At 35.1% G+C, this 21,165-nt stretch overlaps 1 protein-coding gene across 1 annotated transcript in view; it reads left to right on the top strand.

Annotated features, from left to right (window-relative positions):
- Nucleotides 1-13,760, top strand: part of LOC145286341 (uncharacterized) — a 265,839-nt gene extending 252,079 nt beyond the window's left edge. The window contains exons 35-38 of the mRNA XM_080135264.1: nucleotides 1-19; nucleotides 4,131-4,279; nucleotides 10,421-10,556; nucleotides 13,500-13,760. The exon at nucleotides 1-19 is cut by the window's left edge and continues 110 nt beyond it. Of these exons, the coding sequence (XP_079991390.1) occupies nucleotides 1-19; nucleotides 4,131-4,279; nucleotides 10,421-10,556; nucleotides 13,500-13,595 (400 nt within the window). The 3' untranslated portion in view covers nucleotides 13,596-13,760. The remainder of the gene's footprint in view (nucleotides 20-4,130; nucleotides 4,280-10,420; nucleotides 10,557-13,499) is intronic.
- Nucleotides 13,761-21,165: the final 7,405 nt, after the last annotated feature.

The following is a 21,165-nucleotide window of genomic DNA, read 5'->3' as shown; positions in this document are numbered from 1 at the left end:
AGTGTCATCAACCAAATTGGTAAGGAATAAACAGATTTTTTTTTTGGTAATTCTTAAAATGAATCATTCTTTGTTCTTGTATGGAAGTTGGATGCCCTAAATCTAATATTGATTAGATGTGTAGGGCTGGGAAACAATTCTCTTTATTGCCAGAGCGAAGACAAGATATGAACTTCCTGACAACTATGAAGATAGATGTGTGCGGTGAAAAGGTGTAGAAGTTATGCCAGACATAACAAAAGGAAATTGTTAATTACTATCAGAGATGGAACCCAGACATGTTAAGTTGACTTTATCAGCCTTCAACTGTAGAGTGGTAGAGTGGTAGAGTGGTCATAATTAAGGTCATGCTAATGGTGAAATTTATGCTTGGGTTTGACTCTTGATGGGAATAGACTTGATCAAAACCCTTTGTCGTGTATCTATCTATAGTAAGAAGTGGTTCAATTTTCTAATGAGCCAGTTTTAACAAACATTAATAGTTGTTGAAGAGGCATATTTTCATGTGTAGTTCAACTACTATGAAAGTGGGGTGAAAAGCAAAGAGCTTGGCAAGCTGAAAATCTATTTTTAATAGAGATCGCTCGAGACAAGGCTTAAAGCCACTTGATGTAAGGAGAGAACACGAACGAAAACTGAGAATAACAAAGACAAGAGATATTTATTGACAAAGACTAAGGCTCTAGATAGAAAGAAAACAGTGAGTAGAAAGAGAGTTCTATAACCTTACAGTTCTTGGAAAGAAGTTGCTGAAATAAGATTAGTAGTATATTCTTATACAATAAGGTATTAAAACAGCGAATTGCTGGAGACATCTAGATCAACGAGTCAAACTAGGTGGAACAAATGAAGCAGGGAATAGATCAGTCAATTCTGGAGAACATATGCTATTATAATATTTGTAGAAAAGACTGGGACTAGCAACATCACGTCTGTGGGAGAGAGGTTGCAGTGAAGAAGAACTTGTGGGTCCAATCAAATTACTGATACGTTTCTGCATTTTATCACGCACCTTCAAATGGAACACAGATTCACCAACCCAAATATGACAATAGTACTCCATACATGATCTAATAGTTGATTTATAGAAATAAAGAATAGCCTCAGGCGTGAGAAAGTGTTTAGAGCGATTTTCTGAGAAGTAGAAAGAGCAACGGATTTAATATATGGACTCTGAGAAAAATTTAATGAAAAAGAAAAACCAAGAAGTTTTAGAGTCTATCGAGAGCAGAGCCATTCATAACAATCTCAGGAAGAAACAAACACGCCTGCAATTGAAGCAGGATTAAGTGAAACAAGTCATTGCTTACCACAAGTCATAACTGAACCCAAATCAACTTTTAGATCAACTGCATATTTCAACTAATCTGAAGAAGATGAGCAAGAAGCAATACTAGAATAGAGTGGTATCGTCGGCATAAATGTTAATTTTCTGAATAATATTCTCTGGAAGGTCATTTATATAAAGAAGAAACAGAGTTGGACCTAGAATAGAGCCCTGAGGAACACCAGTATTGATAGGAAAAGAAAATTAAGATACTTCACAAGAGTTTCTTGCAAACTTCAATCGGAAAGAAAAGACCTAACAATGTCAAGAACTTTACTGCCAATACCATAATCTCAAATTTTATGTAGAAGAACAAGATGCTGCCTTTGAAATGTCACATTGATGCTACCTCTCCTGAATTATCCATAAACCGACAGATCCGTTTAGTTTTAACAGCTTGAATCCCAAAGAAGGTTTCTACCAAAGTGTGCCGTTTTATGGATTATAGGCAGTTCAACATTCATGTTGATGTTTGTGCCAGCAAACTAAGAGAATGGAGACTGTGAAAATCAAAGACCATGTTGATGGCTCTACGATCTGCCTATTTTTAAGTGCACGTAAATGGGCCACTCTGACCCTATCAAACCATTGTTTATTAAAGCTAAAGGTACGCTTATTGAAGGTTATTGTGGATGCAGGCTTATCATAGAACGATCAAGGCAACATCCTGATTAGTGTCTTCCAACAATACATTCATGTCAATGAAAGTGTTGCAGTCTTAATCACTATTGACAAACATTGGATTAGCACAAATACATAACATATGCATAGAGCCTTGGTGTTAGATATGTGTGTCTAGTGAGTGGACAGTTCCTAACTTTACAATTGTAGGAACAAGTTTCTCAGATATCCCAGGCATTATTATCAGTGTTCTCTTACTGTTGAAGGATCATTAGGTAGTTCCCGGTGTGTATCTGATTGCAAATAGCAACCCATGTGCATAAACGGGGAATTGGACGATTGAATGGACAATTCTCCACTGAGAGCATTGGCAGAGAGAATTGGATGGTTCATGGAAAGAAGAATAGTGTATCAGCAGCTAGAAGCTTGACGCATGATTTAAGTTCTCTGGCCACGGAGATTCTGCTTGAATCCTGAGGGATCTGATCGAAAATGTATGCCGGATGTAGCCAGAATTGTACATTTGACACATCAATCTTTTTTATTATTCCATTTTCACCCTAAACAAGGTACAATGCCACTTTGATGTACGGGCAACTATCAGGAATATAAGTTGCAGGGATACTATGTAGGAAGTTGAGCTGATAGAGTTGGATGGATTTGTTAAGGGAATAAAAGCTGACTATAAACTTGGAAGCTGGGTCTCTGTACCAAAGAGCTGTCTTATTGTATGTTCACTAATGACTTATCAACATGTTGACCGGCAAAGTAAGCATTAAGGCAGGCATTTTCAGAATTGATCAGGGATTACACGTTTATGGTGGACGTTGTGCTCATTAGATGGATCACCCATTCTACAACAAAAACCTAAATCTGTAATTAGGTTCTATCGCAAGTGTGAATCCATTGATCCTGCAGAGATTTAATGGTAATGGGTAGAACTAGAATCCTAAAATGTATTGCAAGGGTTTGGCCTGATGTTATTCAGTATGGAGATGTTAACTACCTGACATTCATCGATTGTGAGATAATCTGGTTTGAAATCTGTGACTCCTGCAATGAGAGGAATCTGTAACAATGATTCTATCTCTCAGCTCTATTTTTAAGAATGGCCTACTAGGAAGAAATCCGAACCAACAATTGCACAGCTTTTTAACAGTTAAAGCTTTAGTGAGAACTGAAATGTACGACTGCATTTCCAGTGTGCATCTACAGCATAGAGGAATGGCTTTGTTGAGCAACACCACACATTAATCAAGTGGATTGCAATGCATTATCCAAGAATCAGTTTATTGGTAACATGTTGTACTTAAGGGTGGTTTCTGCAGTGCAATTACTCTTGTTAATACATTGTACATAAATGAGATTTAGATGAAAGATGTTAAAGCTTTTTTGTTGTCAACAGAATGTGAAGTGAGAACCTGAAGAAGAGAATGTGGTGCTGTTAGGAGCTTTCCTGGCCGAACAGATGCACTCATAAATGAAGGATGGTGGCTGCGATATATATGTTGAGTCCCCAAACGATATACGTGGATGAAGTGCGGCGTCATGTAAGAGACTTCTGCCCATGTCTTTGGGTGATTAATTCTGAGGAAAGCAAAACTATTGCGTTAAGTAATGGTGAAATGTGCTGGTGGTGGTGGTAGTGGTGGTGGTGGTGGTGGTGGTGATGATGATGATGATGATGATGTCAGTTGTTCAATTTTTTTTTTTTAATTCTACTCATTTCAAACAAGACACACTGCGACTGAGACTATAGATTGGGTGCCATATTTATAGTGCCATCTTAAGTGGGGAGTTGTGTAGATTCTAGACAATGTAAGAAAGCATTACATCTTGATTTTAATCTTTATAAAGGGGACATAAAAGTGGTGCCAAATTAATTTTATTTGTTCTGGGTCGAGTATTCTTCTTGTTTGCGTTAAATAGTTAAATATTTTTAATTTTTCTGCAGCCATTTTAATCACATTGTTGATTTTGTTTTAATTATTCAATATTTTTATATTTTTATGTAAAAATCAATTGAAATTTTTGAATTACATGATTGATTTGTTTTACTGATTATTTCCATTTTTTGTGTTTATATTTATTGTCTTTATATTTTGTAAATGATTCCTATGTAACTTTGTAATATAAGCGGAATTTTTTGTAATTTTAATGCATGATATTTTGTCTTCTGTAGAATATTCCGGAATTGTTAGTTCATCAAATCCAGTTCAAAATCTGGCTCAATTCAGAATTCCCTTCTCCCAACGAAATATTGGATATTATACAAATAGTACAAACTTTGCAATCAAGTCAAAGCAAAAAACAAATTACTCTTCATTGTCGGTAAGTTAATGTGTTGATAGCTTTCTAACTTTTGTTTATTTCAAACATTTCATATTGCAAGTGAAACCTAAAGGGCTACTGTGGTATGGACCAGATTTATAGAGGGCAATCTAAATGGAGAGTTGAGCAACAAGATGTTTGTTCAGATTATATTTAAATCTTTGCATGTTGGTACAGTCGGAGAAACAAGAGCAGGGAGGAAATTCCAGTGGCAAGCAATCCGAGGAAAGAAGCTATCAGAGTAAAAATATTTTTACAGAGAAGATTTTGTTGTGGATATTTAAATTGAAGAAGTATGAGGGAAGCAAGTCTAGCAAAGTATGTTCCGTGGAAATACTTATAAAATGGCTGTAAGTTTTTTTTCAAAAATAAACAATTATAAACAGAACGGCTCATAGAAATCTATAATCTTTTTTTCATTTTAATATGCTTTCATAGAAATGTTTATGTCACAAAAAAGTATTTTCTTTACGTCACAAGTGTCACACTCATACATTAATTCCATAGCTAATATAACATACTGACCCAGCGGGTCACGGGTAATCTAGTATTTTTATAAAGCCATCGAAAACAAATACTTTTTATAAACCCCTTGAAAACAAATATTTTTATTAAGCCCTTGAAAACAAATATTTTTATAAACCCCTTGAAAACAAATATTTTTATAAACCCCTTGAAAACAAATATTTTTTATAAACCCCTTGAAAACAAATATTTTTATAAACCCCTTGAAAACAAATATTTTTATTAAGCCCTTGAAAACAAATATTTTTATAAACCCCTTGAAAACAAATATTTTTATAAACCCCTTGAAAACAAATATTTTTATAAACCCCTTGAAAACAAATATTTTTTATAAACCCCTTGAAAACAAATATTTTTATAAACCCCTTGAAAACAAATATTTTTATTAAGCCTTGGAAAATAAATATTTTCATAAAGCCATTGAAAAAAAACTTTTTATAAAGCCCTTGAAAACAAATATTTTTATTAAACCCTTGAAAACAAATATTTTTATAAAGCCATTGAAAACAAATATTTTTATAAATCCCTAGAAAAAATATGTTTATAAAGCCTTTTATGACAAATATTTTTATAAAGCTCCTGAAAAGAAATATTTTTATAAAGCGCTTTATAACAAATAATTTTATAAAGCAATTTATAACAAATATTTTTATAAAGCCCTTGAAAACACATATTTTTATAAAGCCCTTTAAAACAGACATTTTTATGCAGCCCTTGATAACAAATATTTTTATGAAGCCCTTGGTACCAATATTTTTATAAAGCCCGTGATAACAAATATTTTTATGAAGCCCTTGGTACCAATATTTTTATAAAGCCCGTGATAACAAATATTTTTATGAAGCCCTTGGTACCAATATTTTTATAAAGCCCGTGATAACAAATATTTTGATAAAACCCTTGAAAGTAAGTCAAATCTAAAATAAAAATTGTCACGATCTTTAAAAGGTAAACATATTTTCATATTCCGGATCATTGGCGCAAAGCAATGGCATGTTGTTTGAAGTATATTTGTATACATATATCATTTCTTAATGTGCGAATTAGTAAAGCCTGGGATGCGCTGAACACAGAGAGAACAATCTGGAAGTCAAATCTTGTGTCCAAGATAAAACGTGATTCCCTTTAAATCACTGTTACATCACCTCGTGTTTTACATTCAGATATTGGAGAAGAGACTTGACGGTCTATACAGCAGAATACTAACGGATGTTATTAACATCTCCTGGGGGCATCCTTCCACAAGGGAGTAATTTTAGGGTCACCTTTTTCGGATATTAGTCCTGATGAGAGAGAGAGTGAACAATTAGATTTGTTGATCACTGCTGGAATGAAATTGTCATCAATGTGTTTTTTGTGGCTGGTAAAACACGAATATGGTTCACAGAACTTACATCAAGCAACATTTTTTCTTTTACTCACCTTCACCCCACCCTCCTAAACAAGGCATATTGCCACTTGAACGTAAGGTGCTACTAATTGGGACGATGCCTATGAAAGATTAAGATGTTGGTTTACGTTGCATTAGAACTTCTGTACATTAGTACTGTTTGGGAAGCAGGTGCTTCCAAGGTAATAGATGTACTGAGACTAAAGCCGGCTTCAGGACTGCTAGCAACCACTGTAAAAGAATAGTAAAGACCACGAGACAGTTGGCAAATAACAAACAGGGTCCTGAATAGAAGTGTGTGCTCTCTCTCAACCATCATCAATGGACCTGAAGTAATCTCGTCAGCATCGGACAAAGCCAAACTCTTTGCCAAAAACTTTGCAGCTAATTCTACCTTGTGCGATCAGGGCCACCAACTCCCTGTATTTCCTCCACTGTCTGATAACACACTATGCGACATACAAATATCTGTGCCTGATGTTGCCAAGCTAATCAAAAATCTCGATTCCAGTAAAGCAACTGGCCCTGACGGCATTCCTATTATAGTGCTAAAAAAGCTTCAACCAGAACTAGCTTCCATACTTACAAAACTGTTTAAGCATTGTCTTAAGGAGAATTGCTTCCCAACACCCTGGAAAACCTCATCAGTTTGAACTGTATTTCAAAATTCAGGTGATCGGCCATCTTCCTTTCAGTAAAGACCAATAAGTCTCTTGTGTGTCAGGAGTAAGTTGTTGGAATCTGTGTTAAATAGGGTAGTCAACCACTTCAGCAAAAATAACCTCCTTAGTGACATGCAATATGGTTTCCGTTCTGCTAGATTTACAAGAGATGTGCTAATAGTTATATCTCAGAGGATGAGCGAATCTCTCGATGGAAACTTCCTTTCTAAGGCAATTGTTCTTGACATATCAAAGGCCTTTGATAGGGTATGGCATAAAGGTCTATTTCACAAGATCTCCAGCTATGGTATAGCTGGAAATGTCTTTTCAATTATAAAATCATTTCTCTTTGATAGATTCATAAGAATAGTGGTTGATGGGAAGAAATCAGAAGTTCACAGTATTAATGCTGGAGACCCTCATGGGTTCATTTTGGACCCAATACTCTTCCTGATCTACATAAATGATCTCCCAAATCACATCCTAAGATCATTCATAGACATTTATGCTGAAGACACTACTTCAAAAGCAGTAAACGACCAAATTCTCTCTGATTCTCTCTCCTCTGATCTTGATCACGTAATGCAATGGAGAAAGAGGTGGCTGGTTACTTTTAATGCATCTAAAACTAAGTTTCTATCTTTCCATCATCAATGCTCTGATCCCTGTCTGGCATCAATTGAAACAAATGGCTCTCGTTTTGAGGAGGTTCTATGTTTTGACAAGCTTCTGGGTCTGACCTTTACTCCTGATCTGAGATGGAATACATGCATCAAATCCGTTGCCAAGGCTGCTGGACAAATGGTGAGATCGTTCTGATGCTCCAGTAGATATCTCACTGCTTATGCAATTCTCTACCTATTTAAAAGCTAAGTTGGTCCAAGGATGGAGTATTGTTGCCACATCTGGTTCAAAATAGACTTTGTAGCCTAGTAGGGGATGCTCTTTTCCCTTCCCTGCAACCTCTTTCCCACAAAAGAGACATAACAAGTCTGTCTCTGCTTTATCGTTATTTTCATGGAAAGTGCTCGTCTGAGCTCCGATCTATCGTCCTTCCTGGCCTGACTTTCATAAAAAACACTGCTGAAACCACTATTAATAATTTCCCCTACTCTTTATCTGTACCTAAACCTAAATGTAGATTTCATGAACAAAACTTCTTTCTTAGAACTGCACGCCTGTGGAACTCTGTTCCATTTTCCTGTTTTCCAACTGATAACAATATGGTCGTCTTCAAGTCCAATATAAACAAGTTCTTGATGAGCAGTTCCTCTCAAATAATCCAATTTACAAAATTTCCACTACTAACGATTATTACGACGATGTTTTCCCATCGACTACTGTGCACTCATTAACCCTTATCCTCGCGTGGCCTCCGCACTTTCATAAGTGGTGACTTCTTTGTGAAAAAAAAAATGCAATTAAAAAATCTAATCATTTTAGGAAAAAGGCTGTTAGAACAGAAAAACTTTCTGACATTTAGGGACCTCAACAGAAAAAGAGTGTAATTTTTTTGCTAAGTGGGTTTGTCAGAGATATGTATGTCAATGCGACACAAGCGCACAAGTGCAATGAGTTCATCAGAGCACATTCCATTAAAATACTTGTAAAAAAAAACACAGGGATGCAACATTGCAGCGATGGGACAAGAATTGGAGCCTAGTTAGCAAAGTGGGACCGTCGGGTTAGGGTTAGGGTTATATTGGAGACCCTTTTCCGACCCTATCCAAGAGGGAGAGACTAGTGGTAGATGCACCGCCCAGACTTGGTAACAATACTCCATGCATGGACGAATGTTGGCTTTGTAGAGGTACAGGATAATCTTAGGTGTGAGTGGTAATCTAGCACGATAGATGGAGCCCACCTTCCTTGCAGCAGCCTACACAATGTCCTCAGTGTATTTGTTCCAGTTCATATTTCCTGTGAATGTTAAGCAGAGGAGTTTGAAGGAAGAATTCCCAGGAAGTGAGTTATTTGTCATGGATATTGGTACTTGGAGAAGCTTCTTGTAATTGTTAAAGGAGAACAGCTTAGTCTTACTAGCATTAAATGTTACCATTCATTTATGCCCACATTCCACTACGATCTGGAGGTCATTTTCTAAGGATTCGTCCATTATCTTGGATTTGTGTAGATCCGTTCTTCCCTCATGCATGTTATATAGCATTTTATCATCAGCAAATATACCCATATCAGACACAATATTATTGGGGAAGTTATTGATGAATATCAGGAATAATAGTGGTCTAAGGATCAACCCCTGAGGCACTTCCACAGTAATGTTATGCTACTTGAATGAACGTCCATCAATGACAACCTGAATGGTTCTCATGTCTAAGAAGAATCTAATTATATTTATTATTCGTCCAATTATACCGTATGATTTAATTTTCATTAGCCCTTCATGCCAGACTTTGTAAAAGGCCTTGAATATATCGAGGGCTACAGCCCTGGCTTCATCCATCTTATCCAGTACATGGTATATTCAGAGATGACTAAAAATATCTACAGTGGAACGACATTGCCTACATCTGTACTGTTTATCAGAAAGAAGATTGGCTTTTGCAAGCTGGTGAACTAGTGCTTGATTGATTAGCATTTCAAAAATTTTAGTGCAGAGGAGGAGACTGAGAGGGCGATAATTAAGAGGGTCGGTCTTTTCGCCAGAATTCTTGTACACTGGTACCACAGACGCTAATCTTCCAGCTATTAATGAAGCAGTATTCAGCAAGGCATTTGTTGTAGAGTTGGAAGTATGGGGCTAGCTCAGCTGACATTTTTGAATTAGTATAACAGGGATGAAGCCCACATGCCTTGGAGGTTTCTAAGTTTTTTTATGATATTGCAAATCATCAATTGTGGCTGTGCATAGAGAAATTTGGAAAGGAGTTGTTTGTTGGCTCTGGGGTGGAATTGGAGGCAAATCGCCGAGCAAGCAGTGCTTCCTTTTCAATTGTCATGCATGTAACCTTTTGTTGTTGGTCATTAGATAATGGGGAATAACTGATTGCCCATTATTCACTACACTGTTATAAATTTTCTATAAATCATGATTTCCTATTTTCTGTGATTCTATGCGTTCCCTGATTATTTCAGCCTTCTTTTGACTGTGGCTATTACTCCTTACAATGATTTCTAGCATCTATAATTTTTTGCCAATTTGCATTTGACTTATGTGGTATGAAACGGCGGAGTGCATGCTGTCTTTGTGCAATGGCAGCTGCACAATCTGTAGTGAACCATAGGGGTGAGTGGACTTGCTCTATAATACTTCCGTGCAGGGACATGTGCTTCAATGCCCCCTTTGCACCATTCATTTGTCTCATTCGCACCATGTTCAGCAGGGAGAGAGACGATATTGGTCAGTATTGGTCTCTTATATGTTCCTTGAAGGCTTCCCAGAAAGCTACCTTATAGATAATAGAAGATAGAGCGAGATGGCAGAATCAAGAAAATTCATGATGTTGGCACAACTAGATGATAATCGTTTCTAGTAAGAAATGGCTTATTTTTATTTTGTAGCTAAAGAACACATACAATATTTTCTAACTTATTGTTTTTCAGAGATGGTATCAGTAAGAATGGCATGTTCTGTGTTCTGTACATGATGATTGAACTCTTACAGACAGACACTGTGATCAGCATCGTTCAGCTGATCAGACTAGTCAAAAAAACAAAGAAAGAAATTATACCCGACTATGTAAGTAGATTTTTGTTTGAGAATGATTAACTTTCTTTGGTTTTATTTGTACTTTTGTTAATATTTTTTTTATTTTCAGTTACATTTCAGGTCGATGTTCTTTTGTCTGCATCGGGTATATCTCACACCCCAAATCATGTTGATACATCGGTTCTAATTAGATCACCGAAGTTAAGTGTTATTGAAATTGGTCAGTACCAGATGGGTAACCATTTGGGAATAACATACACTGTATGCATAAGGATGGCAAAACCTTCGTTCAAAAAACCGAAAAAGAAAATCATGTTGAAATCACCTCAGCAGAGCAAGATACACATGCGACTTGTGAATTTGATATTTCCCAGAGAATGCCTGCTTCCCACCTGACTACAGCTTGGATGCCTTCAAGTCCAACGTTAACAAATTCCTAATGACCCCCCCCCTTAAGTAAACACTTCATCAAATCTCCACACTAACGTAATGTACTTGCAATAACCTTTGTCCCTGATTGGCTTCTGGGCCTTGATAAGTGGTCACCACCGTGTAAAAAAAAAAAAAACTAAACCCATCCAGGATACTCGCCGCATCTTGACAAGATGGTGACAATTATCTTTGTATTCAATGTAACTGATTAATAGATGTGCAAGTAAGCTGTTGAGCCACAACTGTTTTTACTGTTTATTCCTTATTTGATTCCATAAAAAAATTTGGAATATAAGTACATTTTTGTCCACGCATGATTATCTTTCATTGTTTTTTTTGTACTATTGTTGCTATTTTTATTTTCCACAAAGGAGGACAAGAATGTGAAAAAAACGTGACGTCTTTGCCGTTGCATCTATCGCCAAACCGGAAGTGACGAAGATTTAAATTAAAGCTAATCAATTGAAAAGAGGAGATGACTTTCGAAAACATCGGCGAAAAAAGCGACCCCTCCTTGTAGAAAAGTGCCCAGTTGAGGGTGAAGGAATTAATGTTTTTAACCAATTTTTCGATATTTGTCGTCCAAAGAGTCGAGCTTCAATACAATACCGATCTCATGAAAAACCAACACCTCTCTCGAAAGTTTTAGGCAGGCATACATACATACATACATACATACATACATACATGATGATTGCAACGTCTTGTCAGACGAGTGCCACTCCCTCAGACACTTAAATCCATGAGCCCAAAAATTACTTCCATCACCACAGGACCATTTTAATAGACAAATGCCTGAGGAAGTATCTATACACAGATGATGTTACTGAGTCTTAGCTTTGTACAACAGCTAAGTCTCTCTCTCGGTTCAAAATGTTGAGATCCAACAACAAGCAAGAGCAAGATAGCCAGCAACAAGTTAAACTGCAGACCAGCTTAATGCGGGTGCTGGTCTCCCGTTTTGTGGTTTTTTAAATTAGAGATTTGCTTCTACTAGAAAGGTTGCCTTCACCACGGCTTACGTGAGCCCTCTCCACCCCCAACACACACATACATACACACAAACACACACGGTGCTAGTTGGCCGTTGATCCCGAAAAAGGGTCCATTCGCCCTTTAAAAGGTCTTGTTTTTAATCCTTCTGGGAAACTAGCCACCCTCCTCACTAAACAAGTCTGGTGGGGGAAACAGTTTAGCCGCCAGTGACCCGACCATTAGGCAGGTAGTACTGGGTTACATGGTACCAGTAGCATGACATGACCTGACATACATACATACATACATTTAAACAGACAAGTGAGATTTATATTATAGATGAACATAGTGTAATTTACTTGTAATGTTATACCAGACAATAATACACTGCTTTTCCTTCCTTATACTATTTCATATTACATACAATATCACGATAGTTTTCACTAGTATAACTTCGGCTTCGTACAGACAGATACATAATCTCCATTATTAATAGAGAAATGAATGCAAATATTTAATAGTCGATTTCTAAAAGCCATATGACACATACCAGTATGTGAAGTGGATGTTAAACCAATGATGATGATGATATCTATGATATGAGATATGTTTACGAATTTGGAAATGAGAATTGGTATATCACGTGACAATTGAAGTTTTCAAAGTACACTTCTGCAAGAAGCTATGGTATGATGCTTACCGTATTTGGGAAAATTCAGTTGTAAAAGTGGCATTTTTCTGAAGGTTGGGCGTGGGCGACCGAAAAATACAATTGCTATCCAGTCATGGCTGACGGAATGAGAGCATACTACCCGGTGAAGTAAATAAAGGGTCCTGTTTGAAATTCCATCTAAATTCAACAGAAATATTAGATACGATGTTATATGTGATATGATGATATGAAAGATGAGATATGATGATGATATCAGAGATTGTCTTCTTGTTCAGAGATTAGACACAAAGTCAAGGATGGAATAAATGCACTCTGACTAACAAAAACTACTTGAGTAACCCCGTCAGCATTTCTCGGTTTATTTTTTCTGTGATTAGTAATACATTAACCCCTTCTCAGAGAGAAGATAAATCCTGGGAGTATGGACCGTTACCTCAGCTTGACAGTACGAAAGCCATTATCAGACTGGTTACCATGAAAGCTGATTATGATGAAGGTGACGACGACAACGACGACGACGACGACGATGCTGATGATGATGATGATGATGATGATGATGATGGAATATTCAGATATTCAGACACTTGTTTTTAATCATACTTCATTTACAGACCATGGGACTTAAACCATTGGACAAAATTATTTTTAAACGATCCCAATCCCACTACAATTTATAAATGTCAATCAAATCTAAAAGTAATTTGAACTTTATTAAATTATATCCATGAGATCAAATCTATTCATGTGAATTCATGTTTTATTTTGATAACTAATTGTTACAATGTTTAAAGCACGAATCATATTTTATTCCTTCACCAGGGAAATACTTGGCAGTCATATTGAACTATATTTGATATAATAATAATATACGTTTTCCTTTTCTTTCCTTACAGATGTCATATCATTATTGTTGGCTTGTGGCAAAGGTTTATCTGCAAGAACTATCACTCTACTCTAATGTGGCTAACGATGTGCAAACAAGTTCATAATGTCTACAAGTGTTTCACAATGATTTTATTTCATCAACAGAAATTTGATCTCCAGAAGAAAATCTACGTCCACCACGAAAAAGTGAAAATGGATTTAAATATTCGTCTATTATTTTTTATTTTAATTATTATCTAAACCATTAAATATTTTTAATCAATATTTAATTTCTTGTCAAGGTCAACTTTTAAAGGTCATATTTTTTTTTTTTACAAAAAATCGGTGAAGTTGATTGAAGTTTAAATCCAAGCCTGTTTTCAGGGTAAATATTCCCCGACCAAAATAGATAGTGTAGATTCTAACTGATTCTAACCCTAAATGCGTAGGACTTAAAAAAAAATATTTTCTAAATAGCGTCTATCGACGAAAATGAAATTGTTTTTCTGTGCCAACGGCCATTGTAATTTTACAACATTTAAAAGGTGCTTGATCCTGGTACTAGATTCGCATGTAAATGAAAGGAATTTTGAAATTTAGTTAAAATCAATTCAAAGAATTTCACTTTACTTTTGCTCTTATTTACTTGCCTCCGCGCGACACAAGTTCGGGTTTTAATATGGAAAAATCCCTTTCCAAAAAAGAACACTGAATTGGGACAAAAATAAAACATTGCCTCAGTCTAGAAGGATTTCTCCTTTATTAAGCATAGACAGAAAAGATGAAGGGTAGTATAAGAACGGATAACACTCTTTGCTCCTTGCCGAACTTGCCTTCTGCTTGTCATTGACATTCAACATCCTTTAGCCATTTCGATTGTCCGATCCTAGTTTTTTTCACACTGTTTTCTCTTCATCTCTATACTGCTGGAAAATTAGTTGATTTTTGCCATCATAAATTGTCGTCTCCCGAGCTGACCCTAAACCTAAACCTAGTCAACCATTTTTCTTTTTTTTTTCATGGATTAGCATTGTCCCTATTTTCTTGCCTCTCCATGAGGGAATAGTTTGACACAATATCGGTTTAAATGTGGGAATAATAGAACTCTGGATTGTGACTAAAAACAAAATTGATACAGTTTAGAAGAATTTTACCTTCACTGACCGAATTACAAACCAGATACTACATCTTGAAGTCGGCTAATGAATCGGCCATCGTTTTTAAAATATATTATCGGCCCAGAAACAGATTCTTTTATGGTAGCAAAAATAATTTTTATAATTTGTTAGATGAGCTGCGGCCTACTGTACCATTAAATGAATAAAACATAATAAAAGTAAACGATAAGATGGTCGAACCAATTTACTTATTCATAGTTCAGAGAATATCTATCAGATTTTGAGAAATTGCTATTTTTTATAAGTTTATTTTTATATTAATTATAAGTTTCATATTATTCATAAAACGTTGACATTTGGCTTCGATCCCATAATAATTAAGTACGTCTAAAATAATAGACAAGGTCTACACAACAATATTTTTAATCAAAAGTCTTTCTCATCATCACAGCGGCCAGGTTGTCCGGACCAAATTAACTCTATCCCTCCACAGGCCTCTATCTTCCATGGTCTTAGAGAGATCTTCAAGTTGTAAGCCAGTGTCTTTTGTCAAATAATGTTGTGTACATCTTGACAGGTATTCTTACTTTAGCGGTTTTGTGTCTAGGATGCCACCTTATCACATCACTGACGACCTCATCTTTTTTCTGTAACAATGTCCGGAATATCGTGTTTTTTATTACTGAAGAGATCCTGGGCAACCAACCATAACCCGACGGCTAAGTGTGTTTTCTAGTTAAAGTTTAACAATGCATTCTAGTGTAAGTTCCATATTTACAAATTCTTTTACTGAGAGTCCATGCTGGTGAACCATAAAGCCGCACCTTCTCCACAACGGCTCTAAAACAGTTTTTCTTGATCTGTTCCAAGAGGGCAGATTTTCAGCCTAAAAGCCTTTCTAAATTTTCTTTATTTACGTCATTCCCACTTCTCATCTAATTCACCTTTTAATGTCATCCTTTCCTTTCCATTATCCTTCCAATATTCCCTGTTATTACCATTTCTCATCTTATTCACTCTCCCTTTCTCCCACGATCTAAATGATTCAATATGCAAACAAACAAGATTATCAGAATTTTAGTATTATAAATAAACAACCCGTAAGCCGTTGGGTCAGTATTTTTTATATTCATCCCCCTCCCTCACCCTCTCTCTCCCTCCCTCTCTCCCTCTCTCTCTCTCTCTCTCTCTCTCTCTCTCGTTTGCTTTTTATTTACATTATTCGCCTTTTGTGATGCTGTCAAGTTTGCATGCTGACTGTTATATATAGGTGCTTGTGACGTATTTATGTCATGAAACGGCACTAAATCGCCGTGTGTTATAGGGGTTACACAGAGACGAGACAAGACCCAATACTTGGGGAGTCCACATTTATAATAGAAACGATAGAGAGAGAGAGAGAGCAATTCTTATGACAGTAGAGCTGAGAGATAGATGTGAAGAGAAGTGTTAACGAAAGTTCTTTAAACATCGAGGGAGATTCATTATCGAAGAGAGAGATACAGTAAACCTTTGGAATAGGGCTTCCATGCAAAGTTCTTTATACAAGATGATGAAGACAAAACACGTTACCTTGTGGTTGAAAGACAAAAGTTTACGTAACAAATACAAGACGTTTATTCATCCAACTGGTGATTAGAATTCAATGCCTGCTATGTTGCTACTTTGTCATCTTTTTCTGACTCACTTCGCTTTTTAAAGATTTTCGACACTGTCAGTCTGCTGGACTAACTGCCTCTCTCTTTCCGACTCACTCGGACTGTTTCGGACTGACTGTATTTTTTCTTCAGCATATATAATAATTCTATACTTCTTTGTGACGTCACCATGCAGGCCAAACATGTGAATCCGATGCACATGCACCTGCTTCCAACACGTGTCTTGGCAACACAAGTCCGAGATTTTCTCTGTGGACATTCTTTAATTCCATTGTTCTATTATTCCTGCTCCGACCTAAATTAAACCAACACAACTTTCTGTTTACCTACATTCTTTGTTGTAAAAGTTATTTCTAACTTGTATTTTTCACTACAATGGATAATTCATTGCATTCCTGGAATCGTCTCCAACTAACATAGATGTATTCATTTTAACTTTTAATAACTGCGTTCGATTCCAAAATCCTCCTCCAATAATAATATTCGATCCTAATTACTTTGTTTCTAATCAAAAACCGGGAGTGTGTCCTTCCATATACAACACTGACAATCAAACAAACAAATCATTCACAAAGTAGTTTCATAAGTTGTTTGCAATGAAAACTAACTCTTAGACATAAGTTACCCTAAACGCACACAGATATATATATATACATACATACATATATATATATATATATATATATATATATATATATATATATATATATATATATTCCTCGTTGCTGTGAAAATATTTGAATCATTCTACAGCTCCAGAAAGTATCTGACTCCGGATATTCTCCTTTACCTGTATAAGAGATACGTCTTTAGATATAATAATATAATAAACTTTTGGGCCAACATTGATACATTATACATTTAGTTTTGTTAACTGATGACAAAAGTAAATATTTTTTAAGTACATTTATCTATTTGTAGTTCGGAAAACGTTTTGAGAAATTGCATTACTGTTTAACAAATATTTCTATTTTTTATAAGTTCCTATTAATTATAAGTTAACTGTTATATGCAAATGTTAACGTATTTTGAATAATAGGAAACTTCCTATTATTTAAGATACGTTAACATTTTTGATGCTTTTGGTTTCAATTCTATAATACTACAATTTATTTTTGGATGAAATGTAAGATAAAATATTGCTCTATATAGAGATTGAACTCATAGCCTTCAGATTGTGAGAGTTTTAGTGTTTAATACATTCCCCTCTTTTCGCCTGTTCTCGTCTAATTTTTCCTGTCTATTTAAAACGGGGTGTGCAAACATATTGTTACAGTTTTCATTTATAAGGAATGTATAAATGAATCAAAGACTTTTAGATAACAGATTGAAAAAATAAACTTCGTCTTCATCACAAACTCGAAATTTCTGATATTTTTTTTTAAATAATGTAAAATTAAATTAAATGAATAATAATAATAATAATAATAATAATAATAATAATAATAATAATAATAATAATAGCTAGCAGTACCCGTGGAAATTCCATGGTAGTTGAAAACATCAACCCTCATATCAGCAAACACCTAATCACATGAGCAAACAATTAATATGAGGCTATCTTTCAATAGAATAATCAGTGGAATACTTGTTTGGATCAGGTGTTTTTTTTTTTTAGACAAATACTATTTGAACTACTTGAGATTATTACACAAAGAGAACTACAGTGAAACCTCTAGATGTTAATTTTATTAAAGTGACTTGTAAATCAGTAATAATTATGTTACTAGAAACATGTTACATCTTAACTTTTTGCATTTTTTCATTGTGGTAAGAGAACGGGGCCAATTTAGTTATAAATATGGGGGTTATCTATTTTAGCATAAAATACATTGTTAAGAGTATAAATAAACAGTACACACACACACACACACACACACACACACACACACACACACACACACATATATATATATATATATATACACACATATATATATAGTAAGTTATGAAAATATATATGGAATATTCCGTGTTTCATTCTCGTGAGAATTCGTCAGGCTTACAACAGATATAAACCTGACGAATTCTAACGAGAATGAAACGCGGAATATTCTGTGTAGCTTAATTGCCATACATATTTTCATAACTTACTACCTAGCTCTAACTATGTATTGAACACTGTTGAAGTAAATACTGAAAATGTATGCATAACAGTATATCTTTGTATATTAATTTATGTGATTAAATGAAGTATATATATATTCAAAGTAAAAATGGTGTAGTTGATTTTTATAGCATCTATGGACAGAACCGCCACTAATAGAAACTATTTATTATTTCTATAGTCTATAGACTGGAAGCGATATAATTTTGCAATTAAATAAATGTTAAATTTAACAAATGTGGTGGAGATAATGAGCCATAACCTGGATGGGGTAGTGGAAATATTCTTAACTTACCTTATTATCGCCACCAGAAAACAATTTGATTTTGTCTAGTGAGTAGAACATCGACGTGAAAAAGAACAAATGTATGCTGGAATTAGAGTACTCATACATATTGACCACGTGTGATTAGCGTGTTTTGCCATACATAAAAAACGGCAGGCGATTTAGCACTTGCAGGACTAATATCATTGTGTGATAAGGATTTGTATTTGTTGGAGAAAATATGTCAGATATCTTGTAACATTGAATGCAATCGGAAATATTTACTATGTGATAAAAATTGTTGCCCTGAATACAGTGCCACTGGAGAAAAGTATACCAGATAACAAAGTTCCAATGTCGAGCACATTGTATCCATCCACAAAGACCATTTTTCTCTTTATCATTTTTATTCTCATCAACAAACGAATAAAGTTGGAACTCAGGTAGAATTTAATAAAAGGTTGTTTTTTTTTATTAAAGGAGGGTCCAATTTTTCAGATTTTTAAATTCCTTTTGAAATTTATTAATGTACATATCGAAACTATGATATCTGAACTATGATTAAACTTAGAAATTTAAATTATAATATCTAAACTTTGATATCTAAACTTTGATATCTAAACTATGATTAAACTTTTGATATCTAAACTATGATATTTAAACTTTGATATCTAAACTATGATATCTAAATCTTGATATATATCATTATAAATATGCCACCTTGACAACAGTGTTTCTTCTGGTTTTCAGAATCAACAAATTTCAGATTCAAACTCTATTGTTGACGCCTTGTAATATACTTTTTGTAAATTGTAATGAAGAAAATATTTCTTGCTTGATCTCACTTCCCTTTTATTAATATAAAAAAACAGCAATAGCGATTAAAATATTATTCAGATAAAAAATATCAATAAATTTTTTTAAACTAAACGTTGTTTTCTTTGAATTCATACTTATCTTCAAGTTCGTTTTTGTTTGATCTTTACTAATATGTTTGCTCATTAGGCAATGATAACACATAGTGAACTGTCTCTCTCAACATCCGGGTTAAATTGTATTGCAGCTACGTCAGAAGTGTTATGTTATTTAGCAACGAATGCTAGGCTCTTACTCGACTGCAATGACAACTCTATGATTAAATGGACCTGCAATGTAAAATCTGACTAAAAAGAACACATTAAAGTGGATGATTTGGTGAAAACACTACATTTACAGGCGATCCTTATGATGAATGCTAGATCATGTGGCATGTTCATTGCAAAAGCATAGATGTCTTAGATTTCAAAAAAATTGAGCCAAGGAAAAGTTAGAATCTAGTAATTGGACTACACCATACACAGTAAGCTTTGGAGACATTTGATTGGCTGAACCATGGGGACTGGAGAATGAGCTTACAAATATCACAAACAAACGCTTAAAGACAAGAGAAAAAGAAAAGCTGCAAAGTATTATTAAAAAGGATTGATACGCCGCTGGCACAGAACTTGTGATTGAATTTGATCTATAACATTTGAATATTTGAATATCATTTCAATATCACTCCAATATCTTTTGAGCCCGTAGAAGATTTGAAAAATATATGTTTGGATTTATTGCAATCTTAAAGGCAACAAAATTATTTGGTGTTTTTGAATTGTTCGTTACTGAATACAATGATTAGTTTAGTGTGATAGTGTGAAGGACTACAAAATTTTATCATCAAATACGGAATAAAAATTTTAAATTATTCTGCTGTAGTAGTAGTAGCAGTAGTAGTAGTAGTAGTGGTAGTAGTACGAGGAGTAATGTTGCCAAGCTAATCAAAAATCTTGATTCTAGTAAACAACTGGCCCTGACGGCATTCCAATTATAGTGCTGAAAAAGCTTCAACCAGAATTAGCTCCCATACTTACGAAGCTGTTAAAGCGTTTTTAAAAGAAGAATTGCTTCCCAACACCCTGGAAAATCTCGTCAGTATGCCTGTATTTAAGAATTCAGGTGATCGGTCATCTCCCTCTCAGTACAGACCAATAAGTCTTCTGTGTGTCATGAGTAAGTTGCTAGAATCTGTGTTAAATATAGAAGTAGTCAACCACCTCAACAAAAATAACCTTCTCAGTAACATGCAATATGGTTTCTGTTCTGCTAGATCTACAGCAGATATGCTTGCGGTTATATATCAGCACATCAAAGGCCGTAAACGACCAAGTGCTCTCTGATTCTCTCTCCTCTGATCTTGAGCATGTGGTACAATTGGGAAAGAGGTGGCTGGTTACTTTTAATGCATCTAAAACCAAGTTTCTATCTTTACACCATCAACGCTCTGATCCCCATCTGGCATCAATTGAAATGGATGGCTCTCGTCTTGGGGAGGCTTAATTTTTTGACAAGTTTCTGTGCTTGACCTTTACTCTTGATCTGAAATGGTACATATATATCAAATCCGTAGCCAAGGTCGCTGAAAAAATGGTGGGATCCTTCTACCGATCCAGTAGATATCTCACTGCTGATGCAATTCTCTAGCTACATAAGAGCCAGTGCGTTCAGGGATGGAGTACTGTTGTCACA

This window comes from Euprymna scolopes, chromosome 10 (assembly GCF_053919585.1).
Source record: "Euprymna scolopes isolate OS-2025 chromosome 10, ASM5391958v1, whole genome shotgun sequence".
Classification (NCBI taxonomy): domain Eukaryota; kingdom Metazoa; phylum Mollusca; class Cephalopoda; order Sepiida; family Sepiolidae; genus Euprymna; species Euprymna scolopes.
This window is presented reverse-complemented; position numbering and strand designations above follow the sequence as displayed.